The sequence below is a fragment of the Salmo salar genome, unplaced genomic scaffold (assembly GCF_965601325.2).
Source record: "Salmo salar unplaced genomic scaffold, fSalSal1 ptg000691l, whole genome shotgun sequence".
In the NCBI taxonomy this organism is placed as follows: Eukaryota; Metazoa; Chordata; class Actinopteri; order Salmoniformes; family Salmonidae; genus Salmo; species Salmo salar.
The window spans coordinates 2,310,001-2,330,345 of NW_027675466.1; the positions used below are offsets into that span (position 1 = coordinate 2,310,001).

At 51.4% G+C, this 20,345-nt stretch overlaps 1 protein-coding gene across 1 annotated transcript in view; it reads right to left on the reverse strand.

The window, feature by feature from the left end:
- Window positions 1-20,345, reverse strand: part of LOC123732725 (cleavage and polyadenylation specificity factor subunit 4) — a 28,175-nt gene that overhangs the window by 4,542 nt on the left and 3,288 nt on the right. The window contains exons 3-6 of the mRNA XM_082972460.1: window positions 18,691-18,843; window positions 15,997-16,092; window positions 13,639-13,732; window positions 6,005-6,077 (exon numbers count right to left, since the gene is read on the reverse strand). Coding sequence (XP_082828586.1) covers window positions 6,005-6,077; window positions 13,639-13,732; window positions 15,997-16,092; window positions 18,691-18,843 — 416 coding nt within the window. The remainder of the gene's footprint in view (window positions 1-6,004; window positions 6,078-13,638; window positions 13,733-15,996; window positions 16,093-18,690; window positions 18,844-20,345) is intronic.

Here is a 20,345-nt window from a genome sequence, read left to right on the forward strand (position 1 = left end):
TCTGTGCTGGTAGTGAGAGAGAGGGGGTGTCCTACCTTCTGGTGACCCAGTATCTGTGCTGGTAGAGAGAGAGGGGGTGTCCTACCTTCTGGTGACCCAGTATCTGTGCTGGTAGTGAGAGAGAGAGGGGGTGTCCTACCTTCTGGTGACCCAGTATCTGTGCTGGTAGTGAGAGAGAGGGGGTGTCCTACCTTCTGGTGACCCAGTATCTGTGCTGGTAGTGAGAGAGAGGGGGTGTCCTACCTTCTGGTGTCCCAGTATCTGTGCTGGTAGTGAGAGAGAGGGGGTGTCCTACCTTCTGGTGACCCAGTATCTGTGCTGGTAGAGAGAGAGGGGGGGTGTCCTACCTTCTGGTGTCCCAGTATCTGTGCTGGTAGTGAGAGAGAGGGGGTGTCCTACCTTCTGGTTTCCCAGTATCTGTGCTGGTAGTGAGAGAGGGGGTGTCCTACCTTCTGGTGTCCCAGTATCTGTGCTGGTAGTGAGAGAGAGGGGGTGTCCTACCTTCTGGTGACCCAGTATCTGTGCTGGTAGTGAGAGAGGGGGTGTCCTACCTTCTGGTGTCCCAGTATCTGTGCTGGTAGTGAGAGAGAGGGGGTGTCCTACCTTCTGGTGTCCCAGTATCTGTGCTGGTAGTGAGAGAGAGGGGGTGTCCTACCTTCTGGTGACCCAGTATCTGTGCTGGTAGTGAGAGAGAGGGGGTGTCCTACCTTCTGGTGTCCCAGTATCTGTGCTGGTAGTGAGAGAGAGGGGGTGTCCTACCTTCTGGTGTCCCAGTATCTGTGCTGGTAGTGAGAGAGAGGGGGTGTCCTACCTTCTGGTGTCCCAGTATCTGTGCTGGTAGTGAGAGAGAGGGGGGGTGTCCTACCTTCTGGTGACCCAGTATCTATGCTGGTAGTGAGAGAGAGAGGGGGTGTCCTACCTTCTGGTGTCCCAGTATCTGTGCTGGTAGTGAGAGAGAGAGGGGGTGTCCTACCTTCTGGTGTCCCAGTATCTGTGCTGGTAGTGAGAGAGAGAGGGGGTGTCCTACCTTCTGGTGTCCCAGTATCTGTGCTGGTAGTGAGAGAGAGGGGGTGTCCTACCTTCTGGTGACCCAGTATCTGTGCTGGTAGAGAGAGAGGGGGTGTCCTACCTTCTGGTGTCCCAGTATCTGTGCTGGTAGTGAGAGAGAGAGGGGGTGTCCTACCTTCTGGTGTCCCAGTATCTGTGCTGGTAGTGAGAGAGAGGGGGTGTCCTACCTTCTGGTGTCCCAGTATCTGTGCTGGTAGTGAGAGAGAGGGGGTGTCCTACCTTCTGGTGTCCCAGTATCTGTGCTGGTAGTGAGAGAGGGGGTGTCCTACCTTCTGGTGACCCAGTATCTGTGCTGGTAGTGAGAGAGAGGGGGTGTCCTACCTTCTGGTGACCCAGTATCTGTGCTGGTAGAGAGAGAGGGGGTGTCCTACCTTCTGGTGACCCAGTATCTGTGCTGGTAGTGAGAGAGAGAGGGGGTGTCCTACCTTCTGGTGACCCAGTATCTGTGCTGGTAGTGAGAGAGAGAGGGGGTGTCCTACCTTCTGGTGACCCAGTATCTGTGCTGGTAGTGAGAGAGAGGGGGTGTCCTACCTTCTGGTGACCCAGTATCTGTGCTGGTAGTGAGAGAGAGGGGGTGTCCTACCTTCTGGTGTCCCAGTATCTGTGCTGGTAGTGAGAGAGAGGGGGTGTCCTACCTTCTGGTGACCCAGTATCTGTGCTGGTAGTGAGAGAGAGAGGGTGTCCTACCTTCTGGTGACCCAGTATCTGTGCTGGTAGTGAGAGAGAGGGGGGGTGTCCTACCTTCTGGTGTCCCAGTATCTGTGCTGGTAGTGAGAGAGAGGGGGTGTCCTACCTTCTGGTGACCCAGTATCTGTGCTGGTAGTGAGAGAGAGGGGGTGTCCTACCTTCTGGTGACCCAGTATCTGTGCTGGTAGTGAGAGAGAGGGGGTGTCCTACCTTCTGGTGACCCAGTATCTGTGCTGGTAGTGAGAGAGAGAGGGGGTGTCCTACCTTCTGGTGTCCCAGTATCTGTGCTGGTAGTGAGAGAGAGGGGGTGTCCTACCTTCTGGTGTCCCAGTATCTGTGCTGGTAGTGAGAGAGGGGGTGTCCTACCTTCTGGTGACCCAGTATCTGTGCTGGTAGTGAGAGAGAGGGGGTGTCCTACCTTCTGGTGACCCAGTATCTGTGCTGGTAGAGAGAGAGGGGGTGTCCTACCTTCTGGTGACCCAGTATCTGTGCTGGTAGTGAGAGAGAGAGGGGGTGTCCTACCTTCTGGTGACCCAGTATCTGTGCTGGTAGTGAGAGAGAGGGGGTGTCCTACCTTCTGGTGACCCAGTATCTGTGCTGGTAGTGAGAGAGAGGGGGTGTCCTACCTTCTGGTGTCCCAGTATCTGTGCTGGTAGTGAGAGAGAGGGGGTGTCCTACCTTCTGGTGACCCAGTATCTGTGCTGGTAGAGAGAGAGGGGGGGTGTCCTACCTTCTGGTGTCCCAGTATCTGTGCTGGTAGTGAGAGAGAGGGGGTGTCCTACCTTCTGGTTTCCCAGTATCTGTGCTGGTAGTGAGAGAGGGGGTGTCCTACCTTCTGGTGTCCCAGTATCTGTGCTGGTAGTGAGAGAGAGGGGGTGTCCTACCTTCTGGTGACCCAGTATCTGTGCTGGTAGTGAGAGAGGGGGTGTCCTACCTTCTGGTGTCCCAGTATCTGTGCTGGTAGTGAGAGAGAGGGGGTGTCCTACCTTCTGGTGTCCCAGTATCTGTGCTGGTAGTGAGAGAGAGGGGGTGTCCTACCTTCTGGTGACCCAGTATCTGTGCTGGTAGTGAGAGAGAGGGGGTGTCCTACCTTCTGGTGTCCCAGTATCTGTGCTGGTAGTGAGAGAGAGGGGGTGTCCTACCTTCTGGTGTCCCAGTATCTGTGCTGGTAGTGAGAGAGAGGGGGTGTCCTACCTTCTGGTGTCCCAGTATCTGTGCTGGTAGTGAGAGAGAGGGGGGGTGTCCTACCTTCTGGTGACCCAGTATCTATGCTGGTAGTGAGAGAGAGAGGGGGTGTCCTACCTTCTGGTGTCCCAGTATCTGTGCTGGTAGTGAGAGAGAGAGGGGGTGTCCTACCTTCTGGTGTCCCAGTATCTGTGCTGGTAGTGAGAGAGAGAGGGGGTGTCCTACCTTCTGGTGTCCCAGTATCTGTGCTGGTAGTGAGAGAGAGGGGGTGTCCTACCTTCTGGTGACCCAGTATCTGTGCTGGTAGAGAGAGAGGGGGTGTCCTACCTTCTGGTGTCCCAGTATCTGTGCTGGTAGTGAGAGAGAGAGGGGGTGTCCTACCTTCTGGTGTCCCAGTATCTGTGCTGGTAGTGAGAGAGAGGGGGTGTCCTACCTTCTGGTGTCCCAGTATCTGTGCTGGTAGTGAGAGAGAGGGGGTGTCCTACCTTCTGGTGTCCCAGTATCTGTGCTGGTAGTGAGAGAGGGGGTGTCCTACCTTCTGGTGACCCAGTATCTGTGCTGGTAGTGAGAGAGAGGGGGTGTCCTACCTTCTGGTGACCCAGTATCTGTGCTGGTAGAGAGAGAGGGGGTGTCCTACCTTCTGGTGACCCAGTATCTGTGCTGGTAGTGAGAGAGAGAGGGGGTGTCCTACCTTCTGGTGACCCAGTATCTGTGCTGGTAGTGAGAGAGAGAGGGGGTGTCCTACCTTCTGGTGACCCAGTATCTGTGCTGGTAGTGAGAGAGAGGGGGTGTCCTACCTTCTGGTGACCCAGTATCTGTGCTGGTAGTGAGAGGAGAGGGGGTGTCCTACCTTCTGGTGTCCCAGTATCTGTGCTGGTAGTGAGAGAGAGGGGGTGTCCTACCTTCTGGTGACCCAGTATCTGTGCTGGTAGTGAGAGAGAGAGGGGTGTCCTACCTTCTGGTGACCCAGTATCTGTGCTGGTAGTGAGAGAGAGGGGGGGTGTCCTACCTTCTGGTGTCCCAGTATCTGTGCTGGTAGTGAGAGAGAGGGGGTGTCCTACCTTCTGGTGACCCAGTATCTGTGCTGGTAGTGAGAGAGAGGGGGTGTCCTACCTTCTGGTGACCCAGTATCTGTGCTGGTAGTGAGAGAGAGAGGGGGTGTCCTACCTTCTGGTGTCCCAGTATCTGTGCTGGTAGTGAGAGAGAGAGGGGGTGTCCTACCTTCTGGTGACCCAGTATCTGTGCTGGTAGTGAGAGAGAGAGGGGGTGTCCTACCTTCTGGTGACCCAGTATCTGTGCTGGTAGTGAGAGAGAGGGGGGTGTCCTACCTTCTGGTGTCCCAGTATCTGTGCTGGTAGTGAGAGAGAGGGGGGGTGTCCTACCTTCTGGTGTCCCAGTATCTGTGCTGGTAGTGAGAGAGAGAGGGGGTGTCCTACCTTCTGGTGACCCAGTATCTGTGCTGGTAGTGAGAGAGAGAGGGGGTGTCCTACCTTCTGGTGTCCCAGTATCTGTGCTGGTAGTGAGAGAGGGGGTGTCCTACCTTCTGGTGTCCCAGTATCTGTGCTGGTAGTGAGAGAGGGGGTGTCCTACCTTCTGGTGTCCCAGTATCTGTGCTGGTAGTGAGAGAGGGGGTTGTCCTACCTTCTGGTGTCCCAGTATCTGTGCTGGTAGTGAGAGAAGGGGTGTCCTACCTTCTGGTGTCCCAGTATCTGTGCTGGTAGTGAGAGAGGGGGTGTCCTACCTTCTGGTGTCCCAGTATCTGTGCTGGTAGTGAGAGAGGGGGTGTCCTACCTTCTGGTGACCCAGTATCTGTGCTGGTAGTGAGAGAGAGAGGGGGTGTCCTACCTTCTGGTGTCCCAGTATCTGTGCTGGTAGTGAGAGAGAGAGGGGGTGTCCTACCTTCTGGTGACCCAGTATCTGTGCTGGTAGTGAGAGAGAGAGGGTGTCCTACCTTCTGGTGTCCCAGTATCTGTGCTGGTAGTGAGAGAGAGGGGGTGTCCTACCTTCTGGTGTCCCAGTATCTGTGCTGGTAGTGAGAGAGAGAGGGGGTGTCCTACCTTCTGGTGACCCAGTATCTGTGCTGGTAGTGAGAGAGAGGGGGTGTCCTACCTTCTGGTGACCCAGTATCTGTGCTGGTAGTGAGAGAGGGGGTGTCCTACCTTCTGGTGTCCCAGTATCTGTGCTGGTAGTGAGAGAGAGGGGGTGTCCTACCTTCTGGTGTCCCAGTATCTGTGCTGGTAGTGAGAGAGAGAGGGGGTGTCCTACCTTCTGGTGTCCCAGTATCTGTGCTGGTAGTGAGAGAGAGAGGGGGTGTCCTACCTTCTGGTGACCCAGTATCTGTGCTGGTAGTGAGAGAGAGGGGGTGTCCTACCTTCTGGTGACCCAGTATCTGTGCTGGTAGTGAGAGAGAGGGGGTGTCCTACCTTCTGGTGTCCCAGTATCTGTGCTGGTAGTGAGAGAGAGGGGGGGTGTCCTACCTTCTGGTGTCCCAGTATCTGTGCTGGTAGTGAGAGAGAGGGGGGGGTGTCCTACCTTCTGGTGTCCCAGTATCTGTGCTGGTAGTGAGAGAGAGAGGGGGTGTCCTACCTTCTGGTGTCCCAGTATCTGTGCTGGTAGTGAGAGAGAGAGGGGGTGTCCTACCTTCTGGTGTCCCAGTATCTGTGCTGGTAGTGAGAGAGAGAGGGGGTGTCCTACCTTCTGGTGTCCCAGTATCTGTGCTGGTAGTGAGAGAGAGAGGGGGTGTCCTACCTTCTGGTGTCCCAGTATCTGTGCTGGTAGTGAGAGAGAGAGGGGGTGTCCTACCTTCTGGTGTCCCAGTATCTGTGCTGGTAGTGAGAGAGAGAGGGGGTGTCCTACCTTCTGGTGTCCCAGTATCTGTGCTGGTAGTGAGAGAGAGAGGGGGTGTCCTACCTTCTGGTGTCCCAGTATCTGTGCTGGTAGTGAGAGAGAGGGGGTGTCCTACCTTCTGGTGTCCCAGTATCTGTGCTGGTAGTGAGAGAGGGGGTGTCCTACCTTCTGGTGTCCCAGTATCTGTGCTGGTAGTGAGAGAGAGGGGGTGTCCTACCTTCTGGTGTCCCAGTATCTGTGCTGGTAGAGGAGGCTGTTCGGTGGCTCCCATTGGCAGTTCAAACCGCGGGCTGCAGAAAGACACACCCATTATTCTGGACTCATTTCATCTCACGGCCTAAACGCTACTATTTTCACAGGGCTCTGGGTCAGAGAGGATTATGGGTAGTGTAGTTTTACCTCCTCCTGGGTCAGAGAGGATTATGGGTAGTGTAGTTTTACCTCCTGGGTCATAGAGGATTATGGTTAGTGTAGTTTTACCTCCTCCTGGGTCAGAGAGGATTATGGTTAGTGTAGTTTTACCTCCTCCTGGGTCAGAGAGGATTATGGTTAGTGTAGTTTTACCTCATGGGTCATAGAGGATTATGGTTAGTGTAGTCTTACCTCCTCCTGGGTCATAGAGGATTATGGGAGGTGTAGTTTACCTCCTGGGTCATAGATGATATAAATATGACCAGGGTAACAGTCGAATACCTCTGCAGTATTCCACCAGACCCCGCAGGGTAACAGTTGAATACCTCTGCAGTATTCCAGACCCCGCAGGGTAACAGTTGAATACCTCTGCAGTATTCCACCAGACCACGCAGGGTAACAGTTGAATACCTCTGCAGTATTCCACCAGACCACGCAGGGTAACAGTTGAATACCTCTGCAGTATTCCACCAGACCACGCAGGGTAACAGTCGAATACCTCTGCAGTATTCCAGACCCGGCAGGGTAACAGTTGAATACCTCTGCAGTATTCCACCAGACCCCGCAGGGTAACAGTTGAATACCTCTGCAGTATTCCACCAGACCCCGCAGGGTAACAGTTGAATACCTCTGCAGTATTCCACCAGACCCCGCAGGGTAACAGTTGAATACCTCTGCAGTATTCCACCAGACCACGCAGGGTAACAGTTGAATACCTCTGCAGTATTCCAGACCCCGCAGGGTAACAGTCGAATACCTCTGCAGTATTCCAGACCCCGCAGGGTAACAGTCGAATACCTCTGCAGTATTCCAGACCCCGCAGGGTAACAGTTGAATATCTCTGCAGTATTCCAGACCCCGACAGGGTAACAGTTGAATACCTCTGCAGTATTCCAGACCCCGCAGGGTAACAGTCGAATACCTCTGCAGTATTCCAGACCCCGCAGGGTAACAGTTGAATACCTCTGCAGTATTCCAGACCCCGCAGGGTAACAGTTGAATACCTCTCCAGTATTCCAGACCCCGCAGGGTAACAGTTGAATACCTCTCCAGTATTCCAGACCCCGCAGGGTAACAGTTGAATAACTCTGCAGTATTCCACCAGACCCCGCAGGATAACAGTTGAATACCTCTGCAGTATTCCAGACCCCGACAGGGTAGCAGTCGAATACCTCTGCAGTATTCCAGACCCCGACAGGGTAGCAGTCGAATACCTCTGCAGTATTCCAGACCCCGCAGGGTAACAGTTGAATACCTCTGCAGTATTCCAGACCCCGCAGGGTAACAGTTGAATACCTTTGCAGTATTCCAGACCCCGACAGGGTAACAGTCGAATACCTCTGCAGTATTCCAGACCCCGACAGGGTAACAGTCGAATACCTCTGCAGTATTCCAGACCCTGACAGGGTAACAGTTGAATACCTCTGCAGTATTCCAGACCCCACAGGGTAACAGTTGAATACCTCTGCAGTATTCCAGACCCCGCAGGGTAACAGTCGAATACCTCTGCAGTATTCCAGACCCCGCAGGGTAACAGTTGAATACCTCTGCAGTATTCCAGACCCGGCAGGGTAACAGTTGAATACCTCTGCAGTATTCCAGACCCCGCAGGATAACAGTCGAATACCTCTGCAGTATTCCAGACCCCGCAGGATAACAGTCGAATACCTCTGCAGTATTCCAGACCCCGCAGGGTAACAGTCGAATACCTCTGCAGTATTCCAGACCCCGCAGGGTAACAGTCGAATACCTCTGCAGTATTCCAGACCCCGACAGGGTAGCAGTTGAATACCTCTGCAGTATTCCAGACCCCGCAGGGTAACAGTTGAATACCTCTGCAGTATTCCAGACCCCGCAGGGTAACAGTTGAATACCTCTGCAGTATTCCAGACCCCGCAGGGTAACAGTTGAATACCTCTGCAGTATTCCAGACCCCGCAGGGTAACAGTTGAATACCTCTGCAGTATTCCAGACCCCACAGGGTAACAGTTGAATACCTCTGCAGTATTCCAGACCCCGACAGGATAACAGTTGAATACCTCTGCAGTATTCCAGACCCCGACAGGATAACAGTTGAATACCTCTGCAGTATTCCAGACCCCGACAGGATAACAGTTGAATACCTCTGCAGTATTCCAGACCCCGACAGGATAACAGTTGAATACCTCTGCAGTATTCCAGACCCCGACAGGATAACAGTTGAATACCTCTGCAGTATTCCAGACCCCGACAGGATAACAGTTGAATACCTCTGCAGTATTCCAGACCCTGACAGGGTAACAGTTGAATACCTCTGCAGTATTCCAGACCCCGCAGGGTAACAGTTGAATACCTCTGCAGTATTCCAGACCCCGCAGGGTAACAGTCGAATACCTCTGCAGTATTCCAGACCCCGCAGGGTAACAGTCGAATACCTCTGCAGTATTCCAGACCCCGCAGGGTAACAGTTGAATACCTCTGCAGTATTCCAGACCCCGCAGGGTAACAGTTGAATACCTCTGCAGTATTCCAGACCCCGCAGGGTAACAGTCGAATACCTCTGCAGTATTCCAGACCCCGCAGGGTAACAGTTGAATACCTCTGCAGTATTCCAGACCCCACAGGGTAACAGTTGAATACCTCTGCAGTATTCCAGACCCCGACAGGATAACAGTTGAATACCTCTGCAGTATTCCAGACCCCGACAGGATAACAGTTGAATACCTCTGCAGTATTCCAGACCCCGACAGGGTAACAGTTGAATACCTCTGCAGTATTCCAGACCCCGACAGGATAACAGTTGAATACCTCTGCAGTATTCCAGACCCCGACAGGATAACAGTTGAATACCTCTGCAGTATTCCAGACCCCGACAGGATAACAGTTGAATACCTCTGCAGTATTCCAGACCCCGACAGGATAACAGTTGAATACCTCTGCAGTATTCCAGACCCCGACAGGATAACAGTCGAATACCTCTGCAGTATTCCAGACCCCGACAGGGTAACAGTCGAATACCTCTGCAGTATTCCAGACCCCGACAGGGTAACAGTCGAATACCTCTGCAGTATTCCAGACCCCGCAGGGTAACAGTCGAATACCTCTGCAGTATTCCAGACCCCGCAGGGTAACAGTTGAATACCTCTGCAGTATTCCAGACCCCGCAGGGTAACAGTTGAATACCTCTGCAGTATTCCAGACCCCGCAGGGTAACAGTCGAATACCTCTGCAGTATTCCAGACCCCGCAGGGTAACAGTCGAATACCTCTGCAGTATTCCAGACCCCGCAGGGTAACAGTCGAATACCTCTGCAGTATTCCAGACCCCGCAGGGTAACAGTTGAATACCTCTGCAGTATTCCAGACCCCGACAGGGTAGCAGTTGAATACCTCTGCAGTATTCCAGACCCCGCAGGGTAACAGTTGAATACCTCTGCAGTATTCCAGACCCCGCAGGGTAACAGTTGAATACCTCTGCAGTATTCCAGACCCCACAGGGTAACAGTTGAATACCTCTGCAGTATTCCAGACCCCGACAGGATAACAGTTGAATACCTCTGCAGTATTCCAGACCCCGACAGGATAACAGTTGAATACCTCTGCAGTATTCCAGACCCCGACAGGATAACAGTTGAATACCTCTGCAGTATTCCAGACCCTGACAGGGTAACAGTTGAATACCTCTGCAGTATTCCAGACCCCGCAGGGTAACAGTTGAATACCTCTGCAGTATTCCAGACCCCGCAGGGTAACAGTTGAATACCTCTGCAGTATTCCAGACCCCGCAGGGTAACAGTTGAATACCTCTGCAGTATTCCAGACCCCGCAGGGTAACAGTCGAATACCTCTGCAGTATTCCAGACCCCGCAGGGTAACAGTTGAATACCTCTGCAGTATTCCAGACCCCGACAGGGTAGCAGTTGAATACCTCTGCAGTATTCCAGACCCCGCAGGGTAACAGTTGAATACCTCTGCAGTATTCCAGACCCCGCAGGGTAACAGTTGAATACCTCTGCAGTATTCCAGACCCCACAGGGTAACAGTTGAATACCTCTGCAGTATTCCAGACCCCGACAGGGTAACAGTTGAATACCTCTGCAGTATTCCAGACCCCGACAGGATAACAGTTGAATACCTCTGCAGTATTCCAGACCCCGACAGGATAACAGTTGAATACCTCTGCAGTATTCCAGACCCCGACAGGATAACAGTTGAATACCTCTGCAGTATTCCAGACCCCGACAGGATAACAGTTGAATACCTCTGCAGTATTCCAGACCCCGACACGATAACAGTTGAATACCTCTGCAGTATTCCACCAGACCCCACAGGATAACAGTTGAATACCTCTGCAGTATTCCAGACCCCGACAGGGTAACAGTTGAATACCTCTGCAGTATTCCAGACCCCGCAGGGTAACAGTTGAATACCTCTGCAGTATTCCAGACCCCGCAGGGTAACAGTTGAATACCTCTGCAGTATTCCAGACCCCGACAGGGTAGCAGTCGAATACCTCTGCAGTATTCCAGACCCCGCAGGGTAACAGTTGAATACCTCTGCAGTATTCCAGACCCCGACAGGGTAACAGTTGAATACCTCTGCAGTATTCCAGACCCCACAGGGTAACAGTTGAATACCTCTGCAGTATTCCACCAGACCCCACAGGGTAACAGTCGAATACCTCTGCAGTATTCCAGACCCCGCAGGGTAACAGTCGAATACCTCTGCAGTATTCCAGACCCCGCAGGATAACAGTTGAATACCTTTGCAGTATTCCAGACCCCGCAGGGTAGCAGTTGAATACCTCTGCAGTATTCCAGACCCCGACAGGGTAACAGTCGAATACCTCTGCAGTATTCCAGACCCCGACAGGGTAACAGTCGAATACCTCTGCAGTATTCCAGACCCCGCAGGATAACAGTTGAATACCTCTGCAGTATTCCAGACCCCGACAGGGTAACAGTTGAATACCTCTGCAGTATTCCACCAGACCCCACAGGGTAACAGTCGAATACCTCTGCAGTATTCCAGACCCCACAGGGTAACAGTCGAATACCTCTGCAGTATTCCAGACCCCGCAGGATAACAGTTGAATACCTTTGCAGTATTCCAGACCCCGCAGGGTAGCAGTTGAATACCTCTGCAGTATTCCAGACCCCGACAGGGTAACAGTCGAATACCTCTGCAGTATTCCAGACCCCGACAGGGTAACAGTCGAATACCTTTGCAGTATTCCAGACCCCGACAGGGTAACAGTCGAATACCTCTGCAGTATTCCAGACCCCGCAGGGTAACAGTTGAATACCTCTGCAGTATTCCAGACCCCGCAGGGTAACAGTTGAATACCTCTGCAGTATTCCAGACCCCGCAGGGTAACAGTTGAATACCTCTGCAGTATTCCAGACCCCGACAGGGTAACAGTTGAATACCTCTGCAGTATTCCAGACCCCGACAGGGTAACAGTTGAATACCTCTGCAGTATTCCAGACCCCGACAGGGTAACAGTTGAATACCTCTGCAGTATTCCAGACCCCGACAGGGTAACAGTTGAATACCTCTGCAGTATTCCAGACCCCGACAGGGTAACAGTTGAATACCTCTGCAGTATTCCAGACCCCGACAGGGTAACAGTTGAATACCTCTGCAGTATTCCAGACCCCGACAGGGTAACAGTCGAATACCTCTGCAGTATTCCAGACCCCGACAGGGTAACAGTCGAATACCTCTGCAGTATTCCAGACCCCGACAGGGTAACAGTCGAATACCTCTGCAGTATTCCAGACCCCGACAGGGTAACAGTCGAATACCTCTGCAGTATTCCAGACCCCGACAGGGTAACAGTCGAATACCTCTGCAGTATTCCAGACCCCGCAGGGTAACAGTTGAATACCTCTGCAGTATTCCACCAGACCCCGCAGGGTAACAGTTGAATACCTCTGCAGTATTCCACCAGACCCCGCAGGGTAACAGTTGAATACCTCTGCAGTATTCCACCAGACCACGCAGGGTAACAGTTGAATACCTCTGCAGTATTCCACCAGACCCCGCAGGGTAACAGTTGAATACCTCTGCAGTATTCCAGACCCCACAGGGTAACAGTTGAATACCTCTGCAGTATTCCACCAGACCACGCAGGGTAACAGTTGAATACCTCTGCAGTATTCCAGACCACGCAGGGTAACAGTCGAATACCTCTGCAGTATTCCAGACCCCGCAGGGTAACAGTTGAATACCTCTGCAGTATTCCAGACCCCGCAGGGTAACAGTTGAATACCTCTGCAGTATTCCAGACCCCGCAGGGTAACAGTTGAATACCTCTGCAGTATTCCAGACCCCGCAGGGTAACAGTTGAATACCTCTGCAGTATTCCAGACCCCGCAGGGTAACAGTTGAATACCTCTGCAGTATTCCAGACCCCGACAGGGTAACAGTCGAATACCTCTGCAGTATTCCACCAGACCCCGCAGGGTAACAGTTGAATACCTCTGCAGTATTCCAGACCCCGCAGGGTAACAGTTGAATACCTCTGCAGTATTCCACCAGACCACGCAGGGTAACAGTTGAATACCTCTGCAGTATTCCAGACCACGCAGGGTAACAGTTGAATACCTCTGCAGTATTCCACCAGACCCCACAGGGTAACGGTGGAATACCTCTGCAGTATTCCAGACCCCGCAGGGTAACAGTTGAATACCTCTGCAGTATTCCAGACCCCGACAGGGTAACAGTCGAATACCTTTGCAGTATTCCAGACCCCGACAGGGTAACAGTTGAATACCTCTGCAGTATTCCAGACCCCGCAGGGTAACAGTTGAATACCTCTGCAGTATTCCAGACCCCGACAGGGTAACAGTTGAATACCTCTGCAGTATTCCAGACCCCGACAGGGTAACAGTTGAATACCTCTGCAGTATTCCAGACCCCGACAGGGTAACAGTTGAATACCTCTGCAGTATTCCAGACCCCGACAGGGTAACAGTTGAATACCTCTGCAGTATTCCAGACCCCGCAGGGTAACAGTTGAATACCTCTGCAGTATTCCAGACCCCGCAGGGTAACAGTTGAATACCTCTGCAGTATTCCAGACCCCGCAGGGTAACAGTTGAATACCTCTGCAGTATTCCAGACCCTGACAGGGTAGCAGTTGAATACCTCTGCAGTATTCCAGACCCCGCAGGGTAACAGTTGAATACCTCTGCAGTATTCCAGACCCCGCAGGGTAACAGTTGAATACCTCTGCAGTATTCCAGACCCCGCAGGGTAACAGTTGAATACCTCTGCAGTATTCCAGACCCCGCAGGGTAGCAGTTGAATACCTCTGCAGTATTCCAGACCCCGCAGGGTAACAGTTGAATACCTCTGCAGTATTCCAGACCCCGACAGGGTAACAGTTGAATACCTCTGCAGTAGAGGCTATAAAAAGGTGAATATTAAAAGAGATTGAATAAGAGAATAAACTCACTGCATGAATTTACAGGACCGGCCCTCTGGACAGAACCCGACCAAGTAGTTCATACAGATCACTCTTCTGGTGTGGCGGTGTCTGCAGTCTGGACCTGAGGAGGAGGGAGGGAGGGAGGGAGGGAGAGAGAGAGGAGGGAAGGAGAGAGGAGAGAGAGAGAGGGGAGGGAGAGAGAGAGAGAGAGAGAGAGAGGGAGAGAGAGAGAGAGAGAGGGAGGGAGAGAGAGAGAGGGGAGGGAGAGAGAGGGAGGGAGAGAGAGAGAGAGAGGGAGAGAGGGAGGGAGAGAGAGAGAGGGAGGAGGGAGAGAGAGAGGGAGAGAGAGAGGGAGGGAGAGAGAGAGAGAGAGAGAGAGGGAGGGAGAGAGAGAGAGGGAGAGAGAGAGAGGGAGAGAGAGAGAGAGGGAGGGAGAGAGAGAGAGGGAGAGAGAGAGAGAGGGAGGGAGAGAGAGAGAGAGAGAGAGAGAGAGAGGGAGAGAGAGAGAGAGAGGGAGGGAGAGAGAGAGAGGGGAGGGAGAGAGAGAGAGGGGAGGGAGAGAGAGAGAGAGAGGGGAGGGAGAGAGAGAGAGAGAGGGGAGGGAGAGAGAGAGAGAGAGGGGAGGGAGAGAGAGAGAGAGAGAGGGGGAGAATGTTAAGGACAAGACAGAACAACAGGAACATCAGCCAGTAGATCACCTGCTGGGTGTTGATGAACAGGAAGTGAACGGTGGCGACTCAACACGTCAGGAAGTGAACGGTGGCGACTCAACACGTCAGGAAGTGCACCGTGGCGACTCAACACGTCAGGAAGTGAACGGTGGCGACTCAACCTGTCAGGAAGTGAACGGTGGCGACTCAACACGTCAGGAAGTGAACGGTGGCGACTCAACCTATCAGGAAGTGAACGGTGGCGACTCAACCTGTCAGGAAGTGAACGGTGGCGACTCAACCTGTCAGGAAGTGAACGGTGGCGACTCAACCTGTCAGGAAGTGAACGGTGGCGACTCAACCTGTCAGGAAGTGAACGGTGGCGACTCAACACGTCAGGAAGTGAACGGTGGCGACTCAACACGTCAGGAAGTGAACGGTGGCGACTCAACACGTCAGGAAGTGAACGGTGGCGACTCAACACGTCAGGAAGTGAACGGTGGCGACTCAACACGTCAGGAAGTGAACGGTGGCGACTCAACACGTCAGGAAGTGAACGGTGGCGACTCAACACGTCAGGAAGTGAACGGTGGCGACTCAACACGTCAGGAAGTGAACGGTGGCGACTCAACACGTCAGGAAGTGAACGGTGGCGACTCAACACGTCAGGAAGTGAACGGTGGCGACTCAACACGTCAGGAAGTGAACGGTGGCGACTCAACACGTCAGGAAGTGAACGGTGGCGACTCAACACGTCAGGAAGTGAACGGTGGCGACTCAACACGTCAGGAAGTGAACGGTGGCGACTCAACACGTCAGGAAGTGAACGGTGGCGACTCAACACGTCAGGAAGTGAACGGTGGCGACTCAACACGTCAGGAAGTGAACGGTGGCGACTCAACACCTCAGGAAGTGAACGGTGGCGACTCAACACATCGGGAAGTGCACCGTGGCGACTCAACCCGTCGGGAAGTGCACCGTGGCGACTCAACCCGTCGGGAAGTGCACCGTGGCGACTCAACACGTCAGGAAGTGCACCGTGGCGACTCAACACGTCAGGAAGTGCACCGTGGCGACTCAACACGTCAGGAAGTGCACCGTGGCGACTCAACACGTCAGGAAGTGCACCGTGGCGACTCAACACGTCAGGAAGTGCACCGTGGCGACTCAACACGTCAGGAAGTGCACCGTGGCGACTCAACACGTCAGGAAGTGCACCGTGGCGACTCAACCTATCAGGAAGTGAACAGGAAATGACAGTTGATGTTCTGAGGAAGAAGAGACACCTGCTGCTGTGAACCAGCGGTCGGCACCACGGTCTGTTTAGTCTCTTAGTGCTGGAGCAGTGAGTGAGAGAGAGAGAGTGAGTGAGTGAGTGAGAGACAGAGAGACAGAGAGAGTGAGTGAGAGACAGAGAGAGAGAGTGAGAGACAGAGAGAGAGAGTGAGTGAGTGAGTGTGAGTGAGAGAGAGAGCGTGAGTGAGAGAGAGCGTGAGAGTGAGAGAGAGTGAGAGAGAGCGTGTGAGAGAGAGCGTGTGAGAGAGAGAGAGCGTGTGAGAGAGAGAGAGCGTGTGAGAGAGAGAGAGAGCGTGTGAGAGAGAGAGAGCGTGTGAGAGAGAGAGAGCGTGTGAGAGAGAGAGAGCGTGTGAGAGAGAGAGTGAGTCAGAGACAGAGAGTGAGAGAGCGAGAGAGAGTGAGAGTGTGAGAGAGCGAGTGAGTGAGTGAGAGGACGTACCATGTTTGCAGAAGCCTCTGTCATACCAGGGGCAGTCTTTGATCTTAGACTCTGGGTCGATGTGGAGGAACGGACACTCCTTGTTACTGCACTCTCCTAGACACACAGAGACACACACAGTTAGCCCATACAGATGGGGGCACCGCGGTACACAGTTAGCTGATACAGATGGGGGCACCGCGGTAGACAGTTAGCCCATACAGATGGGGGCACCGCGGTACACAGTTAGCCCATACAGATGGGGGCACCGCGGTAGACAGTTAGCCCATACAGATGGGGGCACCGCGGTAGACAGTTAGCCCATACAGATGGGGGCACCGCGGTAGACAGTTAGCCCATACAGATGGGGGCACCGCGGTAGACAGTTAGCCCATACAGATGGGGGCACCGCGGTAGACAGTTAGCCCATACAGATGGGGGCACCGCGGTAGACAGTTAGCCCATACAGATGGGGGCACCGCAGTAGACAGTTAGCCCATACAGATGGGGGCACCGCGGTAGACAGTTAGCCCATACAGATGGGGGCACCGCGGTAGACAGTTAGCCCATACAGATGGGGGCACCGCGGTAGACAGTTAGCCGATACAGATGGGGGCACCGCGGTAGACAGTTAGCCGATACAGATGGGGAGAACTGCAGTAGACAGTTAGCCAATACAGATAGGGGGAACTGCAGTAGACATTTAGCCGATACAGATGGGGGCACCACGGTACAGTTAGCCGATACAGATGGGGGGAACTGCAGTAGACAGTTAGCCGATACAGATGGGAGAACTGCAGTAGACAGTTAGCCAATACAGATGGGGCTGGAACGAGCTGCAACAAACACTCAAACTGGACAGTTTTATCTCCATCTCTTCATTCAAAGACTCAATCATGGACACTCTTACTGACAGTTGTGGCTGCTTTTTGTGATGTATTGTTGTCTCTACCTTCTTGCCCTTTGTGCTGTTGTCTGAGCCCAATAATGTTTGTACCATGTTGTGTTGCTACCATGTTGTGTTGCTACCATGTTGTTGTCATGTTGTGTTGCTGCCATGTTGTGTTGCTGCCATGTTGTGTTGCTGCCATGTTGTGTTGCTGCCATGTTGTGTTGTTGTCATGTTGTGTTTCTGCCATGTTGTTGTCATGTTGTGTTGCTGCCATGTTGTGTTGCTGTTGTGTTGCTGCCATGTTGTGTTGCTGCCATGTTGTCATGTTGCTGCCATGTTGTTGTCATGTTGCTGCCATGTTGCTGCCATGTTGTGTTGCTGCCATGTGTTGCTGCCATGTTGCTGCCATGTTGTGTTGCTGCCATGTTGCTGCCATGTTGTGTTGCTGCCATGTTGTGTTGCTGCCATGTTGTGTTGCTGCCATGTTGTGTTGCTGCCATGTTGCTGCCATGTTGTGTTGCTGCCATGTTGTGTTTCTGCCATGTTGTGTTGCTGCCATGTTGTGTTGCTGCCATGCTGTTGTTGTGTTGTCATGTGTTGCTGCCATGCTGTGTTGTCATGTGTTGCTGTGTTGTCATGTGTTGCTACCATGCTGTATTGTCATGTGTTGTTGCCTTGCTGTGTTGTCATGTGTTGCTACCATGCTGTGTTGTCATGTGTTGCTACCATGCTGTGTTGTCATGTTTTGCTGCCATGCTGTGTTGTCATGTGTTGCTACCATGCTGTGTTGTCATGTTGTGTTGCTACCATGCTGTGTTGTCATGTTGTGTTGCTGCCATGCTGTGTTGTCATGTGTTGCTACCATGCTGTGTTGTCATGTGTTGCTACCATGCTGTGTTGTCATGTGTTGCTACCATGCTGTGTTGTCATGTGTTGCTACCATGCTGTGTTGTCATGTGTTGCTACCATGCTGTGTTGTCATGTGTTGCTACCATGCTGTGTTGTCATGTGTTGCTACCATGCTGTGTTGTCATGTGTTGCTACCATGCTGTGTTGTCATGTGTTGCTGCCATGCTGTGTTGTCGTCTCTCGTTGAGATGTGTGTTTTGTCCTATAATCTTTTTTTAAATCCCAGCCACCGCAGGAGGCCGTCATTGTAAAATAAGAAATTGTTCTTAACTGACTTACCAGGTTAAATAAAAGGTTAAATAAAAGGTTAAATAAAAGGTTAAATAAAGGGTTCAATAAAGGGTTAAATAAAGGTTCAATAAAGGTTCAATGGTTTAATAAAGGTTAAATAAAGGTTAAATAAAGGGTTAAATAAAGGGTTAAATAAAGGTTAAATAAAGGGTTAAATAAAGGTTAAATAAAGGGTTAAATAAGGGTTAAATAAAGGGTTAAATAAGGGTTAAATAAAGGGTTAAATAAAGGTTAAATAAAGGTTAAATAAAGGGTTCAATAAAGGGTTAAATAAAAGGTTAAATAAAAGGTTAAATAAAAGGCTAAATAAAGATTAAATAAAGGTTAAATAAAGGGTTAAATAAAGGTTAAATAAAGGGTTAAATAAAGGGTTAAATAAAGGGTTAAATAAAAGGTTAAATAAAGGTTAAATAAAGGGTAAATAAAGGGTTAAATAAAGGTTAAATAAAGGGTAAATAAAGGGTTAAATAAAGGGTTAAATAAAGGTTAAATAAAGGTTAAATAAAGGGTTAAATAAAGGGTTAAATAAAGGTTAAATAAAGGGTTAAATAAAGGTTAAATAAAGATTAAATAAAGGGTTAAATAAAGGTTAAATAAAGGTTAAATAAAGCCCAGCCACATACCGAACTTGGAGTAGAAGTAACACTCGGGCATCTTGGTCATGTCGTACTCGTGTAGAAACTCACACTGATCTCCCTTCTTACAGAGTCCTCTGAGCCAGTGTTTACACACCACTGTCTTCTCCCCACTGATGTGACGGAAAGGACACATCCCACCTGCAGCAACACACACGCACACACACACACACACACACACACACACACACACACACAGATCACTTTATACACATCCCACCTGCAGCAACACCCACACACACACACAGATCACTTTATACACATTCCACCTGCAGCAACACACACACTGATCACTTTATACACATCCCACCTGCAGCAACACACACACACTGATCACTTTATACACATTTCCACCTGCAGCAACACCCACACACACACACTGATCACTTTATACACATCCCACCTGCAGCAACACACACACACTGATCACTTTATATACATCCCACCTGCAGCAACACACACACACACACACTGATCACTTTATACACATCCCACCTGCAGCAACACACACACACACACACTGATCACTTTATATACATCCCACCTGCAGCAACACACACACACTGATCACTTTATACACATTCCACCTGCAGCGACACCCACACACACACACTGATCACTTTATACACATCCCACCTGCAGCAACACACACACACTGATCACTTTATACACATACCACCTGCAGCAACACACACACACTGATCACTTTATACACATACCACCTGCAGCAACACACACACACACACACACTGATCACTTTATACACATACCACCTGCAGCAACACACACACACACACACACTGATCACTTTATACACACACCACCTGCAGCAACACACACACACACACACTGATCACTTTATACGCATCCACCTGCAGCAACACACACACACACTGATCACTTTATACACACACCACCTGCAGCAACACACACACACACTGATCACTTTATACACATCCCACCTGCAGCAACACACACACACACACACACACTGATCACTTTATACACATACCACCTGCAGCAACACACACACACACACACACACTGATCACTTTATACACATACCACATGCAGCAACACACACACACACACTGATCACTTTATACACATACCACCTGCAGCAACACACACACTGATCACTTTATACACATCCCACCTGCAGCAACACACACACACTGATCACTTTATACACATCCCACCTGCAGCAACACACACACACTGATCACTTTATACACATCCCACCTGCAGCAACACACACTGATCACTTTATACACATACCACCTGCAGCAACACACACACACACACACACTGATCACTTTATACACATACCACCTGCAGCAACACACACACTGATCACTTTATACACATCCACCTGCAGCAACACACACACAATGATCACTTTATACACATACCACCTGCAGCAACACACACACACACACACTGATCACTTTATACACATCCCACCTGCAGCAACACACACTGATCACTTTATACACATACCACCTGCAGCAACACACACACACACACACACACACACTGATCACTTTATACACATACCACCTGCAGCAACACACACACACACTGATCACTTTATACACATACCACCTGCAGCAACACACACACACACTGATCACTTTATACAC